Here is a 21,802-nt window from a genome sequence, read left to right on the forward strand (position 1 = left end):
TCACACCTGAGGTAATGTCACTCTTATACTATAGTGTTATTATATAGCGTCACACCTGAGCTGATGTGCCACTCTTATACTATAGTGTTATTATATAGCGTCACACCTGAGGTAATGTGTCACTCTTATACTGTAGTGTTACTATATAGCGTCACACCTGAGGTAATATGTCACTCTTATACTATAGTGTTATTATATAGCGTCACACCTGAGGTAATGTGTCACTCTTATACTGTAGTGTTATTATATAGCGTCACACCTGAGGTAATATGTCACTCGTATACTATAGTGTTATTATATAGCATCACACCTGAGGTAATGTCACTCTTATACTATAGTGTTATTATATAGCGTCACACCTGAGCTGATGTGCCATTCTTATACTATAGTGTTATTATATAGCGTCACACCTGAGGTAATGTGTCACTCTTATACTGTAGTGTTACTATATAGCGTCACACCTGAGGTAATATGTCACTCTTATACTATAGTGTTATTATATAGCGTCACACCTGAGGTAATATGTCACTCTTATACTATAGTGTTATTATATAGCGTCACACCTGAGGTAATGTCACTCTTATACTATAGTGTTATTATATAGCGTCACACCTGAGGTAATATGTCACTCTTATACTGTAGTGTTATTATATAGCGTCACACCTGAGGTATTATGTCACTCTTATACTATAGTGTTATTATATAGCGTCACACCTGAGGTAATATGTCACTCTTATACTATAGTGTTATTATATAACGTCACACCTGAGGTAATATGTCACTCTTATACTATAGTGTTATTATATAGCGTCACACCTGAGGTATTATGTCACTCTTATACTGTAGTGTTACTATATAGCGTCACACCTGAGGTAATATGTCACTCTTATACTATAGTGTTATTATATAGCGTCACACCTGAGGTAATATGTCACTCTTATACTGTAGTGTTACTATATAGCGTCACACCTGAGGTAATATGTCACTCTTATACTATAGTGTTATTATATAGCGTCACACCTGAGGTAATATGTCACTCTTATACTGTAGTGTTATTATATAGCGTCACACCTGAGGTATTATGTCACTCTTATACTGTAGTGTTATTATATAGCGTCACACCTGAGGTAATGTGTCACTCTTATACTGTAGTGTTATTATATAACGTCACACCTGAGGTAATATGTCACTCTTATACTATAGTGTTATTATATAGCGTCACACCTGAGGTATTATGTCACTCTTATACTGTAGTGTTACTATATAGCGTCACACCTGAGGTATTATGTCACTCTTATACTGTAGTGTTACTATATAGCGTCACACCTGAGGTAATATGTCACTCTTATACTATAGTGTTATTATATAGCGTCACACCTGAGGTAATATGTCACTCTTATACTGTAGTGTTATTATATAGCGTCACACCTGAGGTATTATGTCACTCTTATACTGTAGTGTTATTATATAGCGTCACACCTGAGGTAATGTGTCACTCTTATACTGTAGTGTTATTATATAGCGTCACACCTGAGGTAATATGTCACTCTTATACTGTAGTGTTATTATATAGCGTCACACCTGAGGTAATATGTCACTCTTATACTGTAGTGTTATTATATAGCGTCACACCTGAGGTATTATGTCACTCTTATACTGTAGTGTTATTATATAGCGTCACACCTGAGGTATTGTGTCACTCTTATACTGTAGTGTTATTATATAGCGTCACACCTGAGGTAATGTGTCACTCTTATACTGTAGTGTTATTATATAGCGTCACACCTGAGGTAATATGTCACTCTTATACTGTAGTGTTATTATATAGCGTCACACCTGAGGTATTATGTCAATCTTATACTATAGTGTTATTATATAGCGTCACACCTGAGGTAATATGTCACTCTTATACTATAGTGTTATTATATAACGTCACACCTGAGGTAATATGTCACTCTTATACTATAGTGTTATTATATAGCGTCACACCTGAGGTATTATGTCACTCTTATACTGTAGTGTTACTATATAGCGTCACACCTGAGGTAATATGTCACTCTTATACTATAGTGTTATTATATAGCGTCACACCTGAGGTAATATGTCACTCTTATACTATAGTGTTATTATATAACGTCACACCTGAGGTAATATGTCACTCTTATACTGTAGTGTTACTATATAGCGTCACACCTGAGGCAATATGTCACTCTTATACTATAGTGTTATTATATAGCGTCACACCTGAGGTAATATGTCACTCTTATACTATAGTGTTATTATATAGCGTCACACCTGAGGTAATATGTCACTCGTATACTATAGTGTTATTATATAGCGTCACACCTGAGGTAATGTCACTCTTATACTATAGTGTTATTATATAGCGTCACACCTGAGCTGATGTGCCACTCTTATACTATAGTGTTATTATATAGCGTCACACCTGAGGTAATGTGTCACTCTTATACTGTAGTGTTACTATATAGCGTCACACCTGAGGTAATATGTCACTCTTATACTATAGTGTTATTATATAGCGTCACACCTGAGGTAATGTGTCACTCTTATACTGTAGTGTTATTATATAGCGTCACACCTGAGGTAATATGTCACTCGTATACTATAGTGTTATTATATAGCGTCACACCTGAGGTAATGTCACTCTTATACTATAGTGTTATTATATAGCGTCACACCTGAGCTGATGTGCCATTCTTATACTATAGTGTTATTATATAGCGTCACACCTGAGGTAATGTGTCACTCTTATACTGTAGTGTTACTATATAGCGTCACACCTGAGGTAATATGTCACTCTTATACTATAGTGTTATTATATAGCGTCACACCTGAGGTAATATGTCACTCTTATACTATAGTGTTATTATATAGCGTCACACCTGAGGTAATGTCACTCTTATACTATAGTGTTATTATATAGCGTCACACCTGAGGTAATATGTCACTCTTATACTGTGGTGTTATTATATAGCGTCACACCTGAGGTATTATGTCACTCTTATACTATAGTGTTATTATATAGCGTCACACCTGAGGTAATATGTCACTCTTATACTATAGTGTTATTATATAACGTCACACCTGAGGTAATATGTCACTCTTATACTATAGTGTTATTATATAGCGTCACACCTGAGGTATTATGTCACTCTTATACTGTAGTGTTACTATATAGCGTCACACCTGAGGTAATATGTCACTCTTATACTATAGTGTTATTATATAGCGTCACACCTGAGGCAATATGTCACTCTTATACTGTAGTGTTATTATATAGCGTCACACCTGAGGTAATATGTCACTCTTATACTGTAGTGTTATTATATAGCGTCACACCTGAGGTAATATGTCACTCGTATACTATAGTGTTATTATATAGCGTCACACCTGAGGTAATGTCACTCTTATACTATAGTGTTATTATATAGCGTCACACCTGAGCTGATGTGCCACTCTTATACTATAGTGTTATTATATAGCGTCACACCTGAGGTATTATGTCACTCTTATACTGTAGTGTTATTACCTCAGGTGTGACGCTATATAGTAACACTACAGTATAAGAGTGACATAATACCTCAGGTGTGACGCTATATAATAACACTATAGTATAAGAGTGACATATTACCTCAGGTGTGACGCTATATAATAACACTATAGTATAAGAGTGACATATTACCTCAGGTGTGACGCTATATAGTATGTCACTCTTATACTATAGTGTTATTATATAGCGTCACACCTGAGGTAATATGTCACTCTTATACTATAGTGTTATTATATAACGTCACACCTGAGGTAATATGTCACTCTTATACTGTAGTGTTACTATATAGCGTCACACCTGAGGTAATATGTCACTCTTATACTATAGTGTTATTATATAGCGTCACACCTGAGGTAATATGTCACTCGTATACTATAGTGTTATTATATAGCGTCACACCTGAGGTAATGTCACTCTTATACTATAGTGTTATTATATAGCGTCACACCTGAGCTGATGTGCCACTCTTATACTATAGTGTTATTATATAGCGTCACACCTGAGGTAATGTGCCACTCTTATACTGTAGTGTTACTATATAGCGTCACACCTGAGGTAATATGTCACTCTTATACTATAGTGTTATTATATAGCGTCACACCTGAGGTAATGTGTCACTCTTATACTGTAGTGTTATTATATAGCGTCACACCTGAGGTAATATGTCACTCGTATACTATAGTGTTATTATATAGCGTCACACCTGAGGTAATGTCACTCTTATACTATAGTGTTATTATATAGCGTCACACCTGAGGTAATGTGTCACTCTTATACTGTAGTGTTACTATATAGCGTCACACCTGAGGTAATATGTCACTCTTATACTATAGTGTTATTATATAGCGTCACACCTGAGGTAATATGTCACTCTTATACTATAGTGTTATTATATAGCGTCACACCTGAGGTAATGTCACTCTTATACTATAGTGTTATTATATAGCGTCACACCTGAGGTAATATGTCACTCTTATACTGTAGTGTTATTATATAGCGTCACACCTGAGGTATTATGTCACTCTTATACTATAGTGTTATTATATAGCGTCACACCTGAGGTAATATGTCACTCTTATACTATAGTGTTATTATATAACGTCACACCTGAGGTAATATGTCACTCTTATACTATAGTGTTATTATATAGCGTCTCACCTGAGGTATTATGTCACTCTTATACTGTAGTGTTACTATATAGCGTCACACCTGAGGTAATATGTCACTCTTATACTATAGTGTTATTATATAGCGTCACACCTGAGGTAATATGTCACTCTTATACTATAGTGTTATTATATAACGTCACACCTGAGGTAATATGTCACTCTTATACTATAGTGTTATTATATAACGTCACACCTGAGGTAATGTCACTCTTATACTATAGTGTTATTATATAGCGTCACACCTGAGCTGATGTGCCACTCTTATACTATAGTGTTATTATATAGCGTCACACCTGAGGTAATGTGTCACTCTTATACTGTAGTGTTACTATATAGCGTCACACCTGAGGTAATATGTCACTCTTATACTATAGTGTTATTATATAGCGTCACACCTGAGGTAATATGTCACTCTTATACTATAGTGTTATTATATAGCGTCACACCTGAGGTAATGTGTCACTCTTATACTATAGTGTTATTATATAGCGTCACACCTGAGGTATTATGTCACTCTTATACTGTAGTGTTATTATATAGCGTCTCACCTGAGGTATTATGTCACTCTTATACTGTAGTGTTATTATATAGCGTCACACCTGAGGTATTATGTCACTCTTATACTGTAGTGTTATTATATAGCGTCACACCTGAGGTAATGTGTCACTCTTATACTATAGTGTTATTATATAGCGTCACACCTGAGGTATTATGTCAATCTTATACTATAGTGTTATTATATAGCGTCACACCTGAGGTAATATGTCACTCTTATACTATAGTGTTATTATATAACGTCACACCTGAGGTAATATGTCACTCTTATACTATAGTGTTATTATATAGCGTCACACCTGAGGTATTATGTCACTCTTATACTGTAGTGTTACTATATAGCGTCACACCTGAGGTAATATGTCACTCTTATACTATAGTGTTATTATATAGCGTCACACCTGAGGTAATATGTCACTCTTATACTATAGTGTTATTATATAACGTCACACCTGAGGTAATATGTCACTCTTATACTGTAGTGTTACTATATAGCGTCACACCTGAGGCAATATGTCACTCTTATACTATAGTGTTATTATATAGCGTCACACCTGAGGTAATATGTCACTCTTATACTATAGTGTTATTATATAGCGTCACACCTGAGGTAATATGTCACTCGTATACTATAGTGTTATTATATAGCGTCACACCTGAGGTAATGTCACTCTTATACTATAGTGTTATTATATAGCGTCACACCTGAGCTGATGTGCCACTCTTATACTATAGTGTTATTATATAGCGTCACACCTGAGGTAATGTGTCACTCTTATACTGTAGTGTTACTATATAGCGTCACACCTGAGGTAATATGTCACTCTTATACTATAGTGTTATTAAATAGCGTCATACCTGAGGTAATATGTCACTCTTATACTATAGTGTTATTATATAGCATCACACCTGAGGTAATGTGTCACTCTTATACTCTAGTGTTATTATATAGCGTCACACCTGCGGTAGTGTGTCACTTTTACACTATAATGTTATTTTCTCTGACGTCCTAGTGGATGCTGGGGACTCCGTAAGGACCATGGGGAATAGACGGGCTCCGCAGGAGACTGGGTACTCTAAAGAAAGATTTAGGACTACCTGGTGTGCACTGGCTCCTCCCCCTATGACCCTCCTCCAAGCCTCAGTTAGATTTCTGTTCCCGGCCGAGCTGGATGCACACTAGGGGCTCTCCTGAGCTCCTAGGAAGAAAGTGTTTGTTAGGTTTTTTATTTTCAGTGAGACCTGCTGGCAACAGGCTCACTGCATCGAGGGAGTAAGGGGAGAAGAAGTGAATCTACCTAAGTGGTGGTAGCTTGGGCTTCTTAGGCTACTGGACACCATTAGCTCCAGAGGGATCGAACACAGGACCCGACCTCGTCGTCCGTTCCCCTTACAGAGCCAGAAGCAAGAAAGTGGTCTGGAAAATCGGCGGCTGAAGACTTCTGTCTTCTCCAAGGTAGCGCACAGCACTGCAGCTGTGCGCCATTGGTCCTCATGCACACCACACACTGCGGTCACTGATGGGTGCAGGGCGCTGGGGGGGTGCCCTGAGCAGCAATACTAACACCTTAGCTGGCAAACTGAAACCATATATAGCCCCAGGGGCTATATAGGTGCTTATTAACCCCTGCCAGAACTTTTACAATAGCGGGAGAAAGCCCGCCGAAAAAGGGGCGGAGCCATCTCCCTCAGCACACTGGCGCCATTTTTCCGTCACAGCTCCGCTGGAAGGAAGCTCCCTGGCTCTGCCTTGCAGTCCTGCACTACAGAAAAGGGTAAAAAAGAGAGTGGGGGGCACAAATTAGGCGCAGTATAACTATTTTGTGCAGCTATAAGGGGAAAACACGCTTTTATAGGTGATATCCCTGTGATATATAGCGCTCTGGTGTGTGCTGGCATACTCCCTCTGTCTCCCCAAAGGGCTTTGTGGGGTCCTGTCCTCTGTAAGAGCATTCCCTGTGTGTCTGCTGGGTGTCTGTACTGCTGTGTCGACATGTATGAGGAGGAAAATGATGTGGAGGCGGAGCAAATGCCTGTGAATGTGATGTCACCCCCTGCTGGGTCGACACCTGTGTGGTTGGACTTATGGAAGGAATTGCGTGAAAGTGTCAACTCCTTACACAAAAGGTTTGACGACATAGGACAGCCGGCTACACAGCTTGTGCCTGTTCCAGCGTCTCAAATGTCATCAGGGGCTTTAAAACGCCCGCTACCTCAAGTGACAGATACAGACGTCGACACGGATACCGACTCCAGTGTCGACGATGATGAGACTAGTGTACCCTCCAATAGGTCCACCCGTTACATGATTGAGGCAATGAAAAATGTTTTACACATTTCTGATAATACCCCAGGTACCACAAAAAAGGGTATTATGTTTGGTGAGAAAAAACTACGTGTAGTTTTTCCTGCATCTGAAGAATTAAATGAGGTGTGAGAGGAAGCGTGGACTTCCCCCGATAAGAAATTGATAATTTCAAAACGGTTATTGGCAGCGTACCCTTTCCCGCTAGATGATAGGTCACGTTGGGAAACATTCCCTAGGGTAGATAAGGCACTGACACGCTTATCAAAGAAGGTGGCACTACCGTCTCCGGATACGGCCACCCTGAAGGAACCTGCTGATAGAAAGCAGGAAGCTACCCTAAAAGCTATTTACACACACACGGGCATTATATTGCGACCAGCGATTGCATCAGCTTGGATGTGCAGTGCTGCTGCTGCGTGGTCAGATTCCCTGTCGGATAATATTGATACCATGGATAGGGACAATATTTTGCTGACGATTGAGCATATAAAAGATGCAGTCTTATACATGCGTGATGCACAGTGGGATATTTGCCGGCTGGCATCAAGAATAAGCGCTATGTCCATTGCCGCCAGAAGGGGGTTATGGACTCGGCAATGGTCTGGTGATGCCGACTCAAAGCAGCACATGGAGGTTTTGCCCTATAATGGGGTGGAACTGTTTGGGGATCGTCTTTCGGACCTCGTGTCCACAGCTACTGCTGGGAAATCGACCTTTTTGCCACAGGCTGCCCCACAGCAAAAGAAAGCACCGTATTATCAGGTACAGTCCTTTCGGCCCCAGAAAAGCAAGAAGGCTAGAGGGTCATCCTTTCTGCCGAGAGGCAAAGGTAGAGGAAAAAAGCTGCAACACACAGCTAGTTCCCAAGAGCAGAAGTCCTCACCTGCATCCGGTAAGTCCACAGCATGACGCTGCTCTGGCGGACCCGGGTACGGTGGGGGCCCGTCTCAGAAATTTCAGCGCACAGTGGGCTCTCTCACAGGTGGATCCCTGGGTCCTTTAGGTAGTACTTCAGGGGTACAGGCTGGAATTCGAGACGTCCCCCCGCCGTTTCCTAAACTCTGCCTTACCGGCAACTCCCTCTGCCAGGGAGGCAGTGTTGGTGGCTATTCAAAAATTGTATTCACGGCAAGTGATTGTCAAGGTACCCCTCCTTCAGCAAGGAAAGGGTTACTATTCCACAATGTTTGTGGTACCGAAACCGGACGGTTCGGTGAGACCCATCTTAAATTTAAAATCCTTGAACACTTATATCAAAAGGTTCAAGTTCAAGATGGAATCGCTCAGGGCGGTTATTGCGAGCCTGGACGAGGGAGATTACATGGTCTCCCTGGACATCAAGGATGCGTACCTACATGTCCCTATTTACTTTCCTCACCAGGAGTACCTCAGATTTGTGGTACACGACTGTCACTATCAGTTCCAGACGCTGCCGTTTGGGTTGTCCACGGCACCGAGGGTCTTTACCAAGGTAATGGGCCAAATGATGATACTCCTTCGCAAGATGGAGTTTCAATTATCTCGTACTTGGACGATCTCCTGATAAAGGCGAGGTCCAAGGAACAGTTGGCAGTGGGGGTAGCACTTTCTCGGGAAGTGCTACAACAGCACGGCTGGATTCTCAATATTCCAAAGTCACAGCTGGTCCCGACGACACATCTTCTGTTCCTGGGAATGATTCTGGACACAGACCAGAAAAGAGTGTTTCTTCAAGTGAAAAAAGCAGAGGAGTTGTCATCTCTAGTCAGAGACATCCTAAAACCGGGACAGGTGTCGGTACATCAATGCACACGAGTCCTGGGAAAAATGGTAGCTTCGTACGAGGCAATTCCATTCGGAAGGTTCCACGCAAGGACTTTCCAGTGGGACCTGTTGGACAAATGGTCCGGGTCCCATCTCCAGATGCAACAGCGGATAACCTTGTCGGCAAGAACCAGGGTGTCGCTGCTGTGGTGGCTGCAGAGGGCTCATCTACTAGAGGGCCGCAGATTCAGAATACAGGACTGGGTCCTGGTGACCACGGATGCCAGCCTTCGAGGCTGGGGGGCAGTCACACAGGGAAGAAATTTCCAAGGACTGTGGTCCAATCAGGAGATTTCGCTTCACATAAATATTCTGGAGCTAAGGGCCATTTACAATGCCCTAAGTCAAGCAAGACCCCTGCTTCAGAACCGGCCGGTGCTGATCCAATCAGACAACATCACGGCGGTCGCCCATGTAAACAGACAGGGCGGCACAAGAAGCAGGAGGGCAATGGCAGAAGCCACAAGGATTCTCCGATGGGCAGAGAATCATGTGTTAGCACTGACAGCAGTATTCATTCCAGGAGTGGACAACTGGGAAGCAGACTTCCTCAGAAGGCACGACCTCCACCCGGGAGAATGGGGACTTCATCCAGAAGTATTCCGAATGCTGGTCAATTTTTAGATTGTGCCACACCTCCGGTTGCAAGCTTCACACCCCTACTGTATAGGACTCCAGTGTCCCCATGAGGATTCAGAGAAATGGATTTAAGTACCAAAATCCTCTTATTTGAAAAAGCCTGGGAAAACCCCGGAGAAATATTTCCAGATCCCTAAGAGGGTCCTGGTTGCTTTTCCCTTACCGGAAGACGATAGAAAAAAATGGGAGTCCCCGCCTATAGTTGATGTCTCCAGGCTGTCAAAACAGGTGGTTTTACCAGTCCCGGGATCTACCGCGTTGAAGGACCTAGCAGATCGCAAAGTGGATGCTACGCTCAAATCCACATACACGGCTTCAGGGGCTATAGTGCGGCCTACTATTGCGTATGCATAGATTTCTAAAGCTATAGCTAAGTGGTCAGTCACTCTGCAGGAGGATTTGACTGTGATGAATAGAGGTGACATTGATTTGTTTTTACATAACATACAGGATTCTGCAGGGTTCCTGGTAGAATCCATGAAGGATCTGGGTTCCATGGCTGCGGGGATCTCCTCCATGTCCGTCTCGGCTCGCAGGGGTCTTTGGCTTCGCCAATGATCTGCTGACGTAGAATCCAGGAAGAGTGTAGAGGGCCTACCCTATACTAGTCAGGCTCTATTTGGGGAGGCACTGGATGCGTGGATTGCCACGGCTACCTCGGGTAAGTCTCCTTTTCTCCCCTCAGCTACACCGGCTACGAAGAAGCCATTTACGCCTGGCACAGCACTTTCGGCCCGCGAAGCCTAGAAAGAACAAGCCTTCTCACACCTTTTTCAGAGGTAGTCGTGCTAAAGCCAAAAAGCCTGCTGCCGCAGGTTACCAAGACCAGAAGCCTGCTTCTGGTGCCCCAAAGTCCACCGCACAGCCTGGAGGAAGATCAGGTGGGAGCAAAGACTCCGGCATTTCAGCCACATCTGGCTGTCGTCTGGCCCGGACCCTTGGATACAAGATATAGTGTCCAGGGGGTACAGGTTGGAGTTTCAAACTCTCCCGCCTCACCGTTTCTTCACATCAGGCTTTGCCAGCAGATAAAGCAATTCTTCTAGACGCAATCCGAAAATTGGTAGTGTCCGAGGTCATTGTTCCATTTCCGCCTCATCAGTGGAACAAAGGTTACTATTCGAACCTTTTTGTGGTACCGAAGCCGGATGGTTCGGTACGGCCAATTCTGAACTTAAAATATTTGAATCCTTATCTCAGGGAGTTCAAATTCATGATGGAGTCTCAGAGCTGTCATCTCATGACTGACTGAGTGGGAGTTCCTGGTGTCCCTGGACATCGAGGATGCGTACCTCCACATTCCCATTTGGTTGCCGCATCAGGCATATCTCAGGTTTGCACTGTTGGACGATCACTATCAGTTTCAGGCACTGCCGTTTGGTCTCTCCACGGCACCGAGGGTCTTCACAAAGGTGATGGCAGAGATGGTGGTTCTCCGCAAGCCAGGGGTGAACATAATTCCGTATCTGTACGATCTTCTGATCAAGGCGTCGTCCAGGGAGAAGTTGTTAAGATCCATTGCTCTCACGACGCATCTGCTCAAATAGCACGGTTGGATCCTGAACTTTCCAAAGTCTCATCTAGAGCTGACCAGGAGGCTGTCTTTCCCAGGGATGATCCTCGACACGGAGGTGTAGAGGGTGTTTCTACCGATGGAGAAAGCGTTGGTGATCCGAACGATGGTCCGGGATATCTTGAAGCCTGCCCGGGTATCGGTTCATCAGTGCATCCGCCTTCTGGGGAAGATGGTTGACTCCTGCGAGGTTCTGCAGTATGGAAGGTTTCATGCTCTATCCCTCCAGCTGGATCTCTTGGAACAGTCGTCGGGATCTTGCCTACATATGCACGAGAGGATACGTCTGTCACCGAAAGCCAGGATTTCGCTCCTGTGGCTACAACACCACACCTTCTGGAGGGCCGAAGGTTCGGAGTTCAGGACTGGATCCTTCTAACCACGGATGCAGGTCTAAAAGGTTGGGGAGCAGTCGCTCGGGGGGAAACCTTCCAAGGAAGGTAGTCAAATCAAGAATCCCTTCTCCCAATAAACATTCTAAAGCTCCGGGCCATATACAAGGCCTTCTTCAAGCAGCACACCTTCTACAGGATCGGGCTGTTCAGGTGCAGTCGGACAACATGACCACAGTGGCCTACATAAATCGACCAGGCGGAATGAACAGCTGGGCTGCAATGTCAGAGGTGTCAAGAATCCTCGTCTGGGCAGAAAGACACGCAGTGGCGATGTCGGCAATCTTCATTCCGGGAGTAGACAACTGGGAAGCAGACCTCCTCAGCAGACACGATCTCCATCCAGGAGAGTGGGGCCTCCACCCGGAGGTGTTGGTGGGGGGTTCCTCACATAGACATGATGGCCTCCCGCCTTAACAAGAATCTGCGGAGGTACTGTTCCAGGTCGAGAGACACCGTGGGTGTTCACGTCAGTGTATGTTTTCCCTCCACTTTCTCTGATACCAAAAGTTCTTTAACTCATAAGAAGAACAAAGGTTCTGGCAATCCTCATTGCTCCAGACTGGCCAAGGAGGGCTTGGTACGTGGATCTGCTGGATCTTCTGCTGGAAGATCCAAGGCCGTTGCCTCTTCAGGAGGATCTGCTACTGCAGGGGCCGTTCGCTTACCAAGACTTCCCACGGCTAAGTTTGACATCATGGCGGTTGAATGCCAGATCTTAGCTCGGAAGGGTATCCAGAGGGAGGTTATTCCTACCCTGATACAGCCTAGGAATGGGTTAATGTCTAAACATTTCTATCGAATTTGGAAAAAATATGTTTCTTGGTGTGAATCCAAGAACTTTCCTGTGGTGGAGTTTCAATTTGGACGTTTTGTGCTTTTCCTGCAAGCAGGTGTGGATATGGGCCTGAGATTGGTCTCCATTATGGTCCAGATCTCTGCTTTGTCCATTTTCTTCCAAAAACAATTGACTGTCCTCCCTGAGGTTCAGACCTTTTTGAAAAGGGTTCTTCACATTCAGCCTCCCTTTGCCAACGGCACTCTGGGATCTTGATGTGGTTTGAGCCTCTACTGGAGGCTGACATCAAGTTTCTCACGTGGAAGTTGGTTACTTTGTTGGCCTTAGCTTCTGCTCGACGCGTGTGTGAATTGGGGGGCTTTGTCTTGTAAAAGTCCCTATCTGATCTTCCATGAAGATAAGGCGGAACTGAGGACTCGTCTGCAGTTCCTGCCTAAGGTTGTATCGGCTTTCCATATCAACCAACCTATTTTGGTGCCAGTGGCTACTGACTCCTCAATTGCTTCAAAGACCTTAGATGTTGGGAGGGCTTTGAAGATTTATGTGAAGAGGACGGCTTGTCATAGAAAATCTGACTCTGTTTGTCCTCTGTGATCCCAAGAAAATTGTGTGTCCTGCTTCTAAGCAGTTGATTTCACGCTGGATCAGGTTCACCATCCAGCATGCATATTCTACAGTAGGATTGCTATGTCCAAAATCTGTAAAGGCCCACTCTACTCGTAAGGTGGGCTCTTCCTGGGCAGCTGCCTGGGGTGTCTCGGCGGTACAGCACTTGGTCTTTGCCGAGCAGCTACTTGGTCTCGGTCGAACACGTTTGCTAAGTTTTACAAGTTCGATACTTTGGTCTCTGATGACCTCAAGTTTGGTCAAGCAGTCTTGCAGGAGCCTCCGCGCTCTCCCTCCCGTTCTGGGAGCTTTGGTACATCCCCATGGTACTAATCTGGACCCCAGCATCCTCTAGGACGTAAGAGAAAATAGGATTTTAATTACCTACCGGTAAATCCTTTTTATCGTAGTCAGTAGAGGATGCTGGGCGCCCAGTGCTTCGTTTTCCTGCATTAGTTTTATAGTTCAGTACTGCCTGGTTCCTATGTAAGTTCTGCTTTCTTTACTGTTTCCGCACTGTTTCAGCTGTTGCTGAGTTTTCTGGCCTTTTGGGTGGATTTGCCTTGTTGTGTGAGCTGGTATGAATCTCGCCACTATCTGTGTTTTTCCTTCTCTAGAAGTATGTTGTCTACTCTGGCACAGTTTCTAGACTGAGTCTGGTAGGAGGGGCATAGAGGGAGGAGCCAGCCCACACTGTTAAACTCTTAAAGTGCCAATGGCTCCTGGTGGACCCGTCTATACCCCATGGTACTAATATGGACCCCAGCATCCTCTATGGACTACGAGAAAAGGATTTACCGATAGGTAATTTAAAATCCCATTTTTTCTCCTGGCAGTCGCCTCAGCTTGTAGCGTCTCAGATTTGGGACTTTCCTTCTGCTACCCATTTTTTATTTTTCATCATGACAGAGCAGTCATACGGACCAAACAGGGCTACCTCCCCAAGGTGGTAACCAGATTTCATCTCAACGAGGTACTGGTGTTCCATTCATCTGGCCTCTCCATGGGGGAATCCTCCTTGGATGTGGTCTGTGCTCTACAAATCTACGTGGACCGTACTAGTTCCCTTAGGAAAACCGATTCATATGGATTCCGCAAGTGTGGCTGGCCAGCCAACAAACAAACCCTGGCTCATTGGCTCAGCATCTAAATCTCACAGGCTTAAACGCAAGCTGATCGTCCAGTACCAGTACAGTCTCCGCTCACTCTACTCGCTCTGTGGGACCTTCGTGGGCAGCCCATCATGGCACTTCTGCTGAACAACTATGCAAGGTTGCTATGTGGTCTACTCCCCACATGTTTCTTAGGTTATATGCCTTTGATACATTTGCCTCTCAGGATGCAACCTTTGGCTGCAACGTCCCAGGAGCGTGTCCATCCCCCCCCCCCCCCCCCCTCATATTTTGACGGCTTTGGGACATCCCCAAGGTTATCTCTGGGGATACCTATGGACCCTGAAGAAAAAAATAAGAGTTATTGTAAAACTTACCTTTTTGTTAACTTTTTTTTCTTCGCGGTCCAAAGGACCCACCCTGTCGCACTTGGCTTTAATGGGTTACTTTCTCAGTCACCAGTCCCAGTCTCCAGGCTGTGAGAGTGTGTTTTCTGTGTGTACCTTCTCTCCTCTACAGCTCCTGCTTTGGGTTTGTTAAACTGAAGGGCATGAGGGGAGAGGGTCCAGTGCATCCTGTGAGCTTCAAAAAACTTAACTGTTTGGTGCCTGTCCTGGTTTCCACCAGCATACCCCGAAGGTTATCCCTGTGGACCGCAAAGATAAGAGTTAACAAAGATAAGTTTTACCATAACTCTTATTTTTGGTTTGAGACCCTTTTATATTAAAGTGATCGCGCACCCAAAGCCCCCCCCCCCAACACACCCACCGAAAGTGATTGCGCACCCAAAGCCCCCCACCCCCCAACACACCCACCGACCCACCCCCGATCCTTGTATGACTGCATAAATCTGATTTGTGTTTTTGTTTTATGAGGGGCTGGCTTCTTGTTCCAGACTTTTGTTATTCTTCTTTGTTTTATTAGCCATTGGTTAATCTCTATTCACTAACATGTAAGGCCTGTTTTATGTCTGTATTCAAAATTTTGCTTATAGAACTATTGTATTACCATGTAACCCTCATTTGCTTTTGTGTTCCGTGCTTTATGCACAGCGTTAGATATGTTTTAATAAAATCAAAGATCTTAAAAAAATCCATATATTTCATTTGTTTATACTTGTCATTTACCTTTTATTAATGTCCCCCTTCCCCCCAATACACAGAATTACACGGTAGTGAAGAAGACATCCTGTGAGTGTGTGACAAACCAGCAGCCGTCCCCTTGTGTCAGGAGGACTGAGCAGGACCCAAAGCCCCATCACGGTGCCTCCACCTCACTCACTGATACATGATAGACAAAGTGACCAGAAGGTCCTGGAACTCACTAACAAGATCATTCAGCTGCTGACTGAAGAGGTGACTGCTGGAAATAAGACATTATACAGTAACACCAGAGGATGTGTCTGGGTGATGACTGGAGAGGTGACTGCTGGGAATGGGGCATTATACAGTAACACCAGGGGATATGTCTGGGTGATGACCGGAGAGGTGACTGCTGGTAATGGGGCATTATACAGTAACACCAGGGGATGTGTCTGGGTGATGGCTGGACAGGTGACTGCTGGGAATGGGGCATTGTACAGTAACACCAGGGGATGTGTCTGGGTGATGATTGGAGAGGTGACTGCTGGGAATGGGGCATTGTACAGTACCACCAGGAGATGTGTCTGGGTGATGACTGGAGAGGTGACTGCTGGGAATGGGGCATTATACAGTAACACCAGGGGATGTGTCTGGGTGATGACTGGAGAGGTGACTGCTGGGAATGGGGCATTGTACAGTAACACCAGGGGATGTGTCCGGGTGATGACTGGAGAGGTGACTGCTGGGAATGGGACATTATACAGTAACACCAGGGAACGTGTCTGGGTGATGACTGGAGAGGTGACTGCTGGGAATGGGACATTATACAGTAACACCGGGTGATGTGTCTGGGTGATGACTGGAGAGGTGACTTCTGGGAATGGGACATTATACCATAACACCAGGGGATGTGTCTGGGTGATGACTGGAGAGGTGACTTCTGGGAATGGGACATTATACAGTAACACCGGGGGATGTCTCTGGGTGAAGACTGGAGAGGTGACTTCTGGGAATGGGGCATTATACAGTAACACCGGGGGACGTGTCTGGGCGATGACTGGAGAGGTGGCTGCTGGGAATGGGACATTATACAGTAACACCAGGGGATGTGCCTGGGTGATGACTGGAGAAGTGACTGCTGGGAATGGGGCATTATACAGTAACACCAGGGGATGTGTCTGGGTGATGACCGGAGAGGTTACTGCTGGGAATGGGACATTGCACAGTAACACCAGGGGATGTGTCTGGGTGATGACTGGAGAAGTGACTTCTGGGAATGGGACATTATACAGTAACACCAGGGGACGTGTCTGGATGATGATTGGAGTGGTGACTGCTGGGAATGGGACATTATACAGTAAGAGCGGGGGAAGTGTCTGGGTGAAGACTGGAGAGGTGACTTCTGGGAATGGGGCATTATACAGTAACACCGGGGGACGTGTCTGGGCGATGACTGGAGAGGTGACTGCTGGGAATGGGGCATTGTACAGTAACACCAGGGGACGTGTCTGGATGATGACTGGAGAGGTGACTGCTGGGAATGGGACATTATACATTAAGACCAGGGAATGTGTCTGGGTGACGACTATATCATTGTGTGCGTCACATTCCAATAAGGTGTCCGGATGTCACTGTCTGTCTCCATGCAGGATGGGGAGTATATAGAGGAACAAAGGGATCTGTACAAGGACGTGATGATGGAGAATCACCGGCCCCTCCCATCACTGGCTAAAAGGAGACAGTCATGTATTGTACAGGGGAGAGCAGGTATGGGGGCCCCCTATATACACACACATCACCTGATAGTCACATGTATATACTCACTGTGTGTCTCCTACAGATGGACCCAGTGACAGAGATACCCCAGAGAGATGTCACCGTCCTCTGTATTCCCAGGATTGTACAGAGGAGAATCACAGGATCCCAAAGGAGGATCAGGTAGGTGGGATTTAGGTTCTCACCGCTACACCAAAGTGACTGTCACTACATGACCTATACAGGAGCTGTGTGCCATATATTCTTCTGTTTTTTCTTGATAAATGTAGGTACTATTAGAGTCTTATTGATTTATGGGTTATTTAGGGTGAAGATCTGATTATTATTACGGTAGAAGATACAGAGGGAGAAGAAGAGACGTATGTGACTGATAGAAAGGCAGAAGATACAGAGGGAGAAGAAGAGAGACATGTGACTGATATGAAGGCAGAAGATAGAGAGGGAGAAGAAGAGACGCATGTGACTGATATAAAGACAGAAGATACAGAGGGAGAAGAAGAGGCGTATATGACTGATACTACAGAAGATATAGAGGGAGAAGAAGAAGAGACGTCTGTGACTGATATAAAGGCAGAAGATACAGAGGGAGAAGAAGAGATGAATGTGACTGATATAAAGGCAGAAGATATAGAGGGAGAAGAAGAGACGTATGTGACTGATATAAAGGCAGAAGAAACAGAGGAAGAAGAGACGTATGTGACTGATATAAAGGCAGAAGATACAGAGGGAGAAGTAGAGACGTATATGATGGGTGATCAGCAGTGTAAGGAGGAGGAAATCCCTAGAGATATCAGCACAGGTGAGTAATAAATACTTACTACCACTATCCTGTTGCTTTCCTATCTGCTCGGTTCTCATATCTACTGAAGCTGCAATATAACACTGTATACCTTGGTTTACCAGATGGTATTGCATGTTCAGGATATAGCTTTAGTTTGCTTATTCCTCCTGACACAGGAGACTTCCCGTCTTTGAGCTGTATATTTGAATCCTCCTTCCCAGGTGAGATGCTCAGTTGCTATAGGCGCCTACTGCAGCAGGTCCTAGGGGGGGTCCTGTCTCCTGTATTCCTCTCCTCCGGGCCAGGTTTATACGGCATGTGAATCCTACCAGCCTTTGTGACTCAATGAGTTGAGCCGCGCCGCCGGCCCCCTTACAGAGCCAGAAGCAAGAAGAGTCCGGAAAATCGGCGGCTGAAGACATCAGTCTTCTCCAAGGTAGCGCACAGCACTGCAGCTGTGCGCTATTGCTACTCATTACACACTTCACACTGCGGTCACTGAGGGTGCAGGGCGCTAGGGGGGGGGGCGCCCTGAGCAGCAATAAATACACCTTGGCTGGCAAAAATATCACAATATATAGCCCCAGAGGCTATATATGTGATAATTACCCCTGCCAGAATACACAAAATAGCGGGAGAAAAGTCTGCCGAAAAGGGGGCGGAGCTATCTACCTCAGCACACTGGCGCCATTTTTCCCTCACCGCTCCGCTGGAAGGAAGCTCCCTGGCTCTCCCCTGCAGACTACAATACAGAAAGGGTAAAACAGAGAGGAGGGGGGCACCAATTTAGGCGCAATATAAGTGTATAGCAGCTATAAGGGGATATAATTTAGTTAATCCCTGTATTATATAGCGCTCTGGTGTGTGCTGGTATACTCTCCCTCTGTCTCCCCAAAGGGCTTCGTGGGGTCCTGTCTTCTATCAGAGCATTCCCTGTGTGTGTGCGGTGTGTCGGTACGACCGTGTCGACATGTTTGATGAGGAGGCTGATGTGGAGGAGGAGCAGGTGCCAATAAATGTGTTGTCACCCCCTGCGGGGCAGACACATGAGTGGATGGACTTGTGGAAGGAATTACGCGAAAGAGTCGACTCCTTACATAAGAAATTTGACGACATGCCAAATGTGGGACAGACGGCTTCTCAGCTCGTGCCTGCCCAGGCGTCTCAAGGGCCATCAGGGGCTTTAAAGCGCCCGTTCCCTCAGATGGCAGACACAGATGTCGACACGGATACTGATACCAGTGTCGACGACGATGACGCAAACGTAATGTCCACTAGGGCCACTCGTTATATGATTGAGGCTATGAAAAATGTTTTACACATTTCTGATGTAACCCCAGGTACCACAAAAAAGAGTATTATATTTGGAGAGAAAAAACTTCCAGTAGTTTTTCCCCCTTCTGAAGAATTAAATGATGTGTGTGAGGTAGCATGGGCTTCCCCCGATAGAAAATTGGTGATTCCAAAAAGATTACTAATGGCGTACCCTTTCCCGCCAGAGGATAGGTCACGTTGGGAAACACCACCTAGGGTGGATAAAGCGCTCACACGTTTGTCAAAAAAGGTGGCACTACCGTCTCCGGATACAGCCGCCCTAAAGGAGCCTGCGGATAGAAAGCAGGAGGCTCTCCTGAAGGCTATATATACACACACTGGTGTTATACTGAGACCAGCTATTGCTTCAGCCTGGATGTGCAGTGCTGCAGCGGCGTGGTCGGAATCCCTGTCAGAAAACATTGACACCCTAGACAGGGACACTATATTGCTTAACATAGAGCATATTAAAGACGCGGTCTTTTACATAAGGGATGCACAGAGGGATATTTGCCGGCTGGCATCTCAAATCAGTGCGCTGTCCATTTCTGCCAGAAGAGGGTTATGGACCCGGCAGTGGACAGGAGATGCAGATTCTAAAAGGCACATGGAAGTTTTGCCTTACAAGGGTGAGGAGTTGTTTGGGGATGGTCTTTCGGACCTAGTGTCCACAGCAACGGCTGGGAAGTCAGCCTTCTTACCACATGTCCCCTCACGACCAAAGAAAGCACCGTATTATCAGGTGCAGTCCTTTCGTCCCCAAAAGAACAGGCGAGGTAGAGGCGCGTCCTTTCTGCCCAGAGGCAGAGGTAGAGGGAAAAATCTGCAGCATTCAGCCAGTTCCCAGGAACACAAGTCCTCCCCCATGGCCGAAATGATGATACTCCTTCGAAAAAAGGGAGTTTCAATTATCCCATACTTGGACGATCTCCTGATTAAAAGCGAGATCCAGAGAGCAGTTGTTAGTGGGCGTAGCACTATCTCAGGAGGTGCTACACCAGCATGGTTGGATTCTGAATATTCCAAAGTCGCAGCTGGTTCCTGCGACACGCCTACTGTTCCTGGGACTGATTCTGGACACAGTCCAGAAAAAAGTGTTTCTCCCAGAGGAAAAAGCCAAGGAGCTGTCATCTCTGGTCAGAGGCCTCCTAAAACCAAGACAGGTGTCGGTACATCACTGCACACGAGTTCTGGGAAAGATGGTAGCTTCCTACGAAGCGATCCCATTCGGCAGGTTCCATGCCAGAATTTTTAATTGGGACCTCTTGGACCAATGGTCCGGATCGCATCTTCAAATGCATCGGCTGATAACCCTGTCTCCAAGGACCAGGGTGTCTCTCTTGTGGTGGCTGCAGAGTGCTCATCTCGTGGAGGGCCGCAGATTCGGCATACAGGACTGGGTCCTGGTGACCACGGATGCCAGCCTTCGAGGCAGGGGGGCAGTCACATTGGGAAGAAACTTCCAAGGACTTTGGACAAGTCACGAGACTTCCCTACATATAAATGTTCTGGAATTGAGGGCCATTTACAATGCCCTGAGTCAGGCAAAGGCCCTGCTTCAAAACCAACCGGTTCTGATCCAGTCAGACAACATCACGGCGGTCGCCCATGTAAACCGACAGGCACAAGAAGCAGGGCGGCGATAGCAGAAGCCACAAGGATTCTCCGATGGGCGGAAAATCACGTGTTAGCACTGACAGCAGTGTTCATTCCGGGAGTGGACAACTGGGAAGCAGACTTCCTCAGCAGGCACGACCTCCACCAGGGAGAGTGGGTACTTCATCCAGAAGTCTTCCAAATGCTGGTAAACCGTTGGGAAAGACCACAGGTGGACATGATGGCGTCCCGCCTCAACGAAAAATATTGCGCCAGGTCAAGGGTCCCTCAGGCGATAGCGGTAGACGCTCTAGTGACACCGTGGGCGTACCGGTCAGTTTATGTGTTCCCTCCTCTTCCTCTCATACCCAAGGTGCTGAGGATAATAAGGAAAAGAGGAGTAAGAACAATACTCGTTGTTCCGGATTGGCCAAGAAGGTCTTGGTACCCGGAACTTCAAGAGTTAATCTCAGAGGACCTATGGCCTCTGCCGCTCAGACAGGACCTGCTGCAGCAGGGGCCCTGTCTGTTCCAAGACTTACCGCGGCTGCGTTTGACGGCATGGCGGTTGAACGCTGGATTTTAAAGGAAAAGGGCATTCCGGAAGAAGTCATCCCCTACGCTGATTAAAGCCAGGAAGGGTGTAACTGTTAAACATTATCACAGCATATGGCGGAAATATGTGGCTTGGTGTGAGGCCAGTAAGGCCCCAACAGAGGAATTTCA

General features: G+C 45.5%; 1 protein-coding gene across 1 annotated transcript in view; it reads left to right on the forward strand.

Moving 5' to 3' along the window:
- The first annotated feature begins 15,693 nt into the window (after nucleotides 1-15,693).
- LOC135054527 (oocyte zinc finger protein XlCOF6-like) overlaps nucleotides 15,694-21,802 on the forward strand; it is a 45,184-nt gene continuing 39,075 nt past the window's right edge. The window contains exons 1-4 of the mRNA XM_063957664.1: nucleotides 15,694-15,882; nucleotides 17,259-17,376; nucleotides 17,450-17,547; nucleotides 17,692-18,184. Coding sequence (XP_063813734.1) covers nucleotides 17,304-17,376; nucleotides 17,450-17,547; nucleotides 17,692-18,184 — 664 coding nt within the window. The 5' untranslated portion in view covers nucleotides 15,694-15,882; nucleotides 17,259-17,303. The remainder of the gene's footprint in view (nucleotides 15,883-17,258; nucleotides 17,377-17,449; nucleotides 17,548-17,691; nucleotides 18,185-21,802) is intronic.

The sequence above is a fragment of the Pseudophryne corroboree genome, chromosome 3 (genome assembly GCF_028390025.1).
Source record: "Pseudophryne corroboree isolate aPseCor3 chromosome 3, aPseCor3.hap2, whole genome shotgun sequence".
Classification (NCBI taxonomy): domain Eukaryota; kingdom Metazoa; phylum Chordata; class Amphibia; order Anura; family Myobatrachidae; genus Pseudophryne; species Pseudophryne corroboree.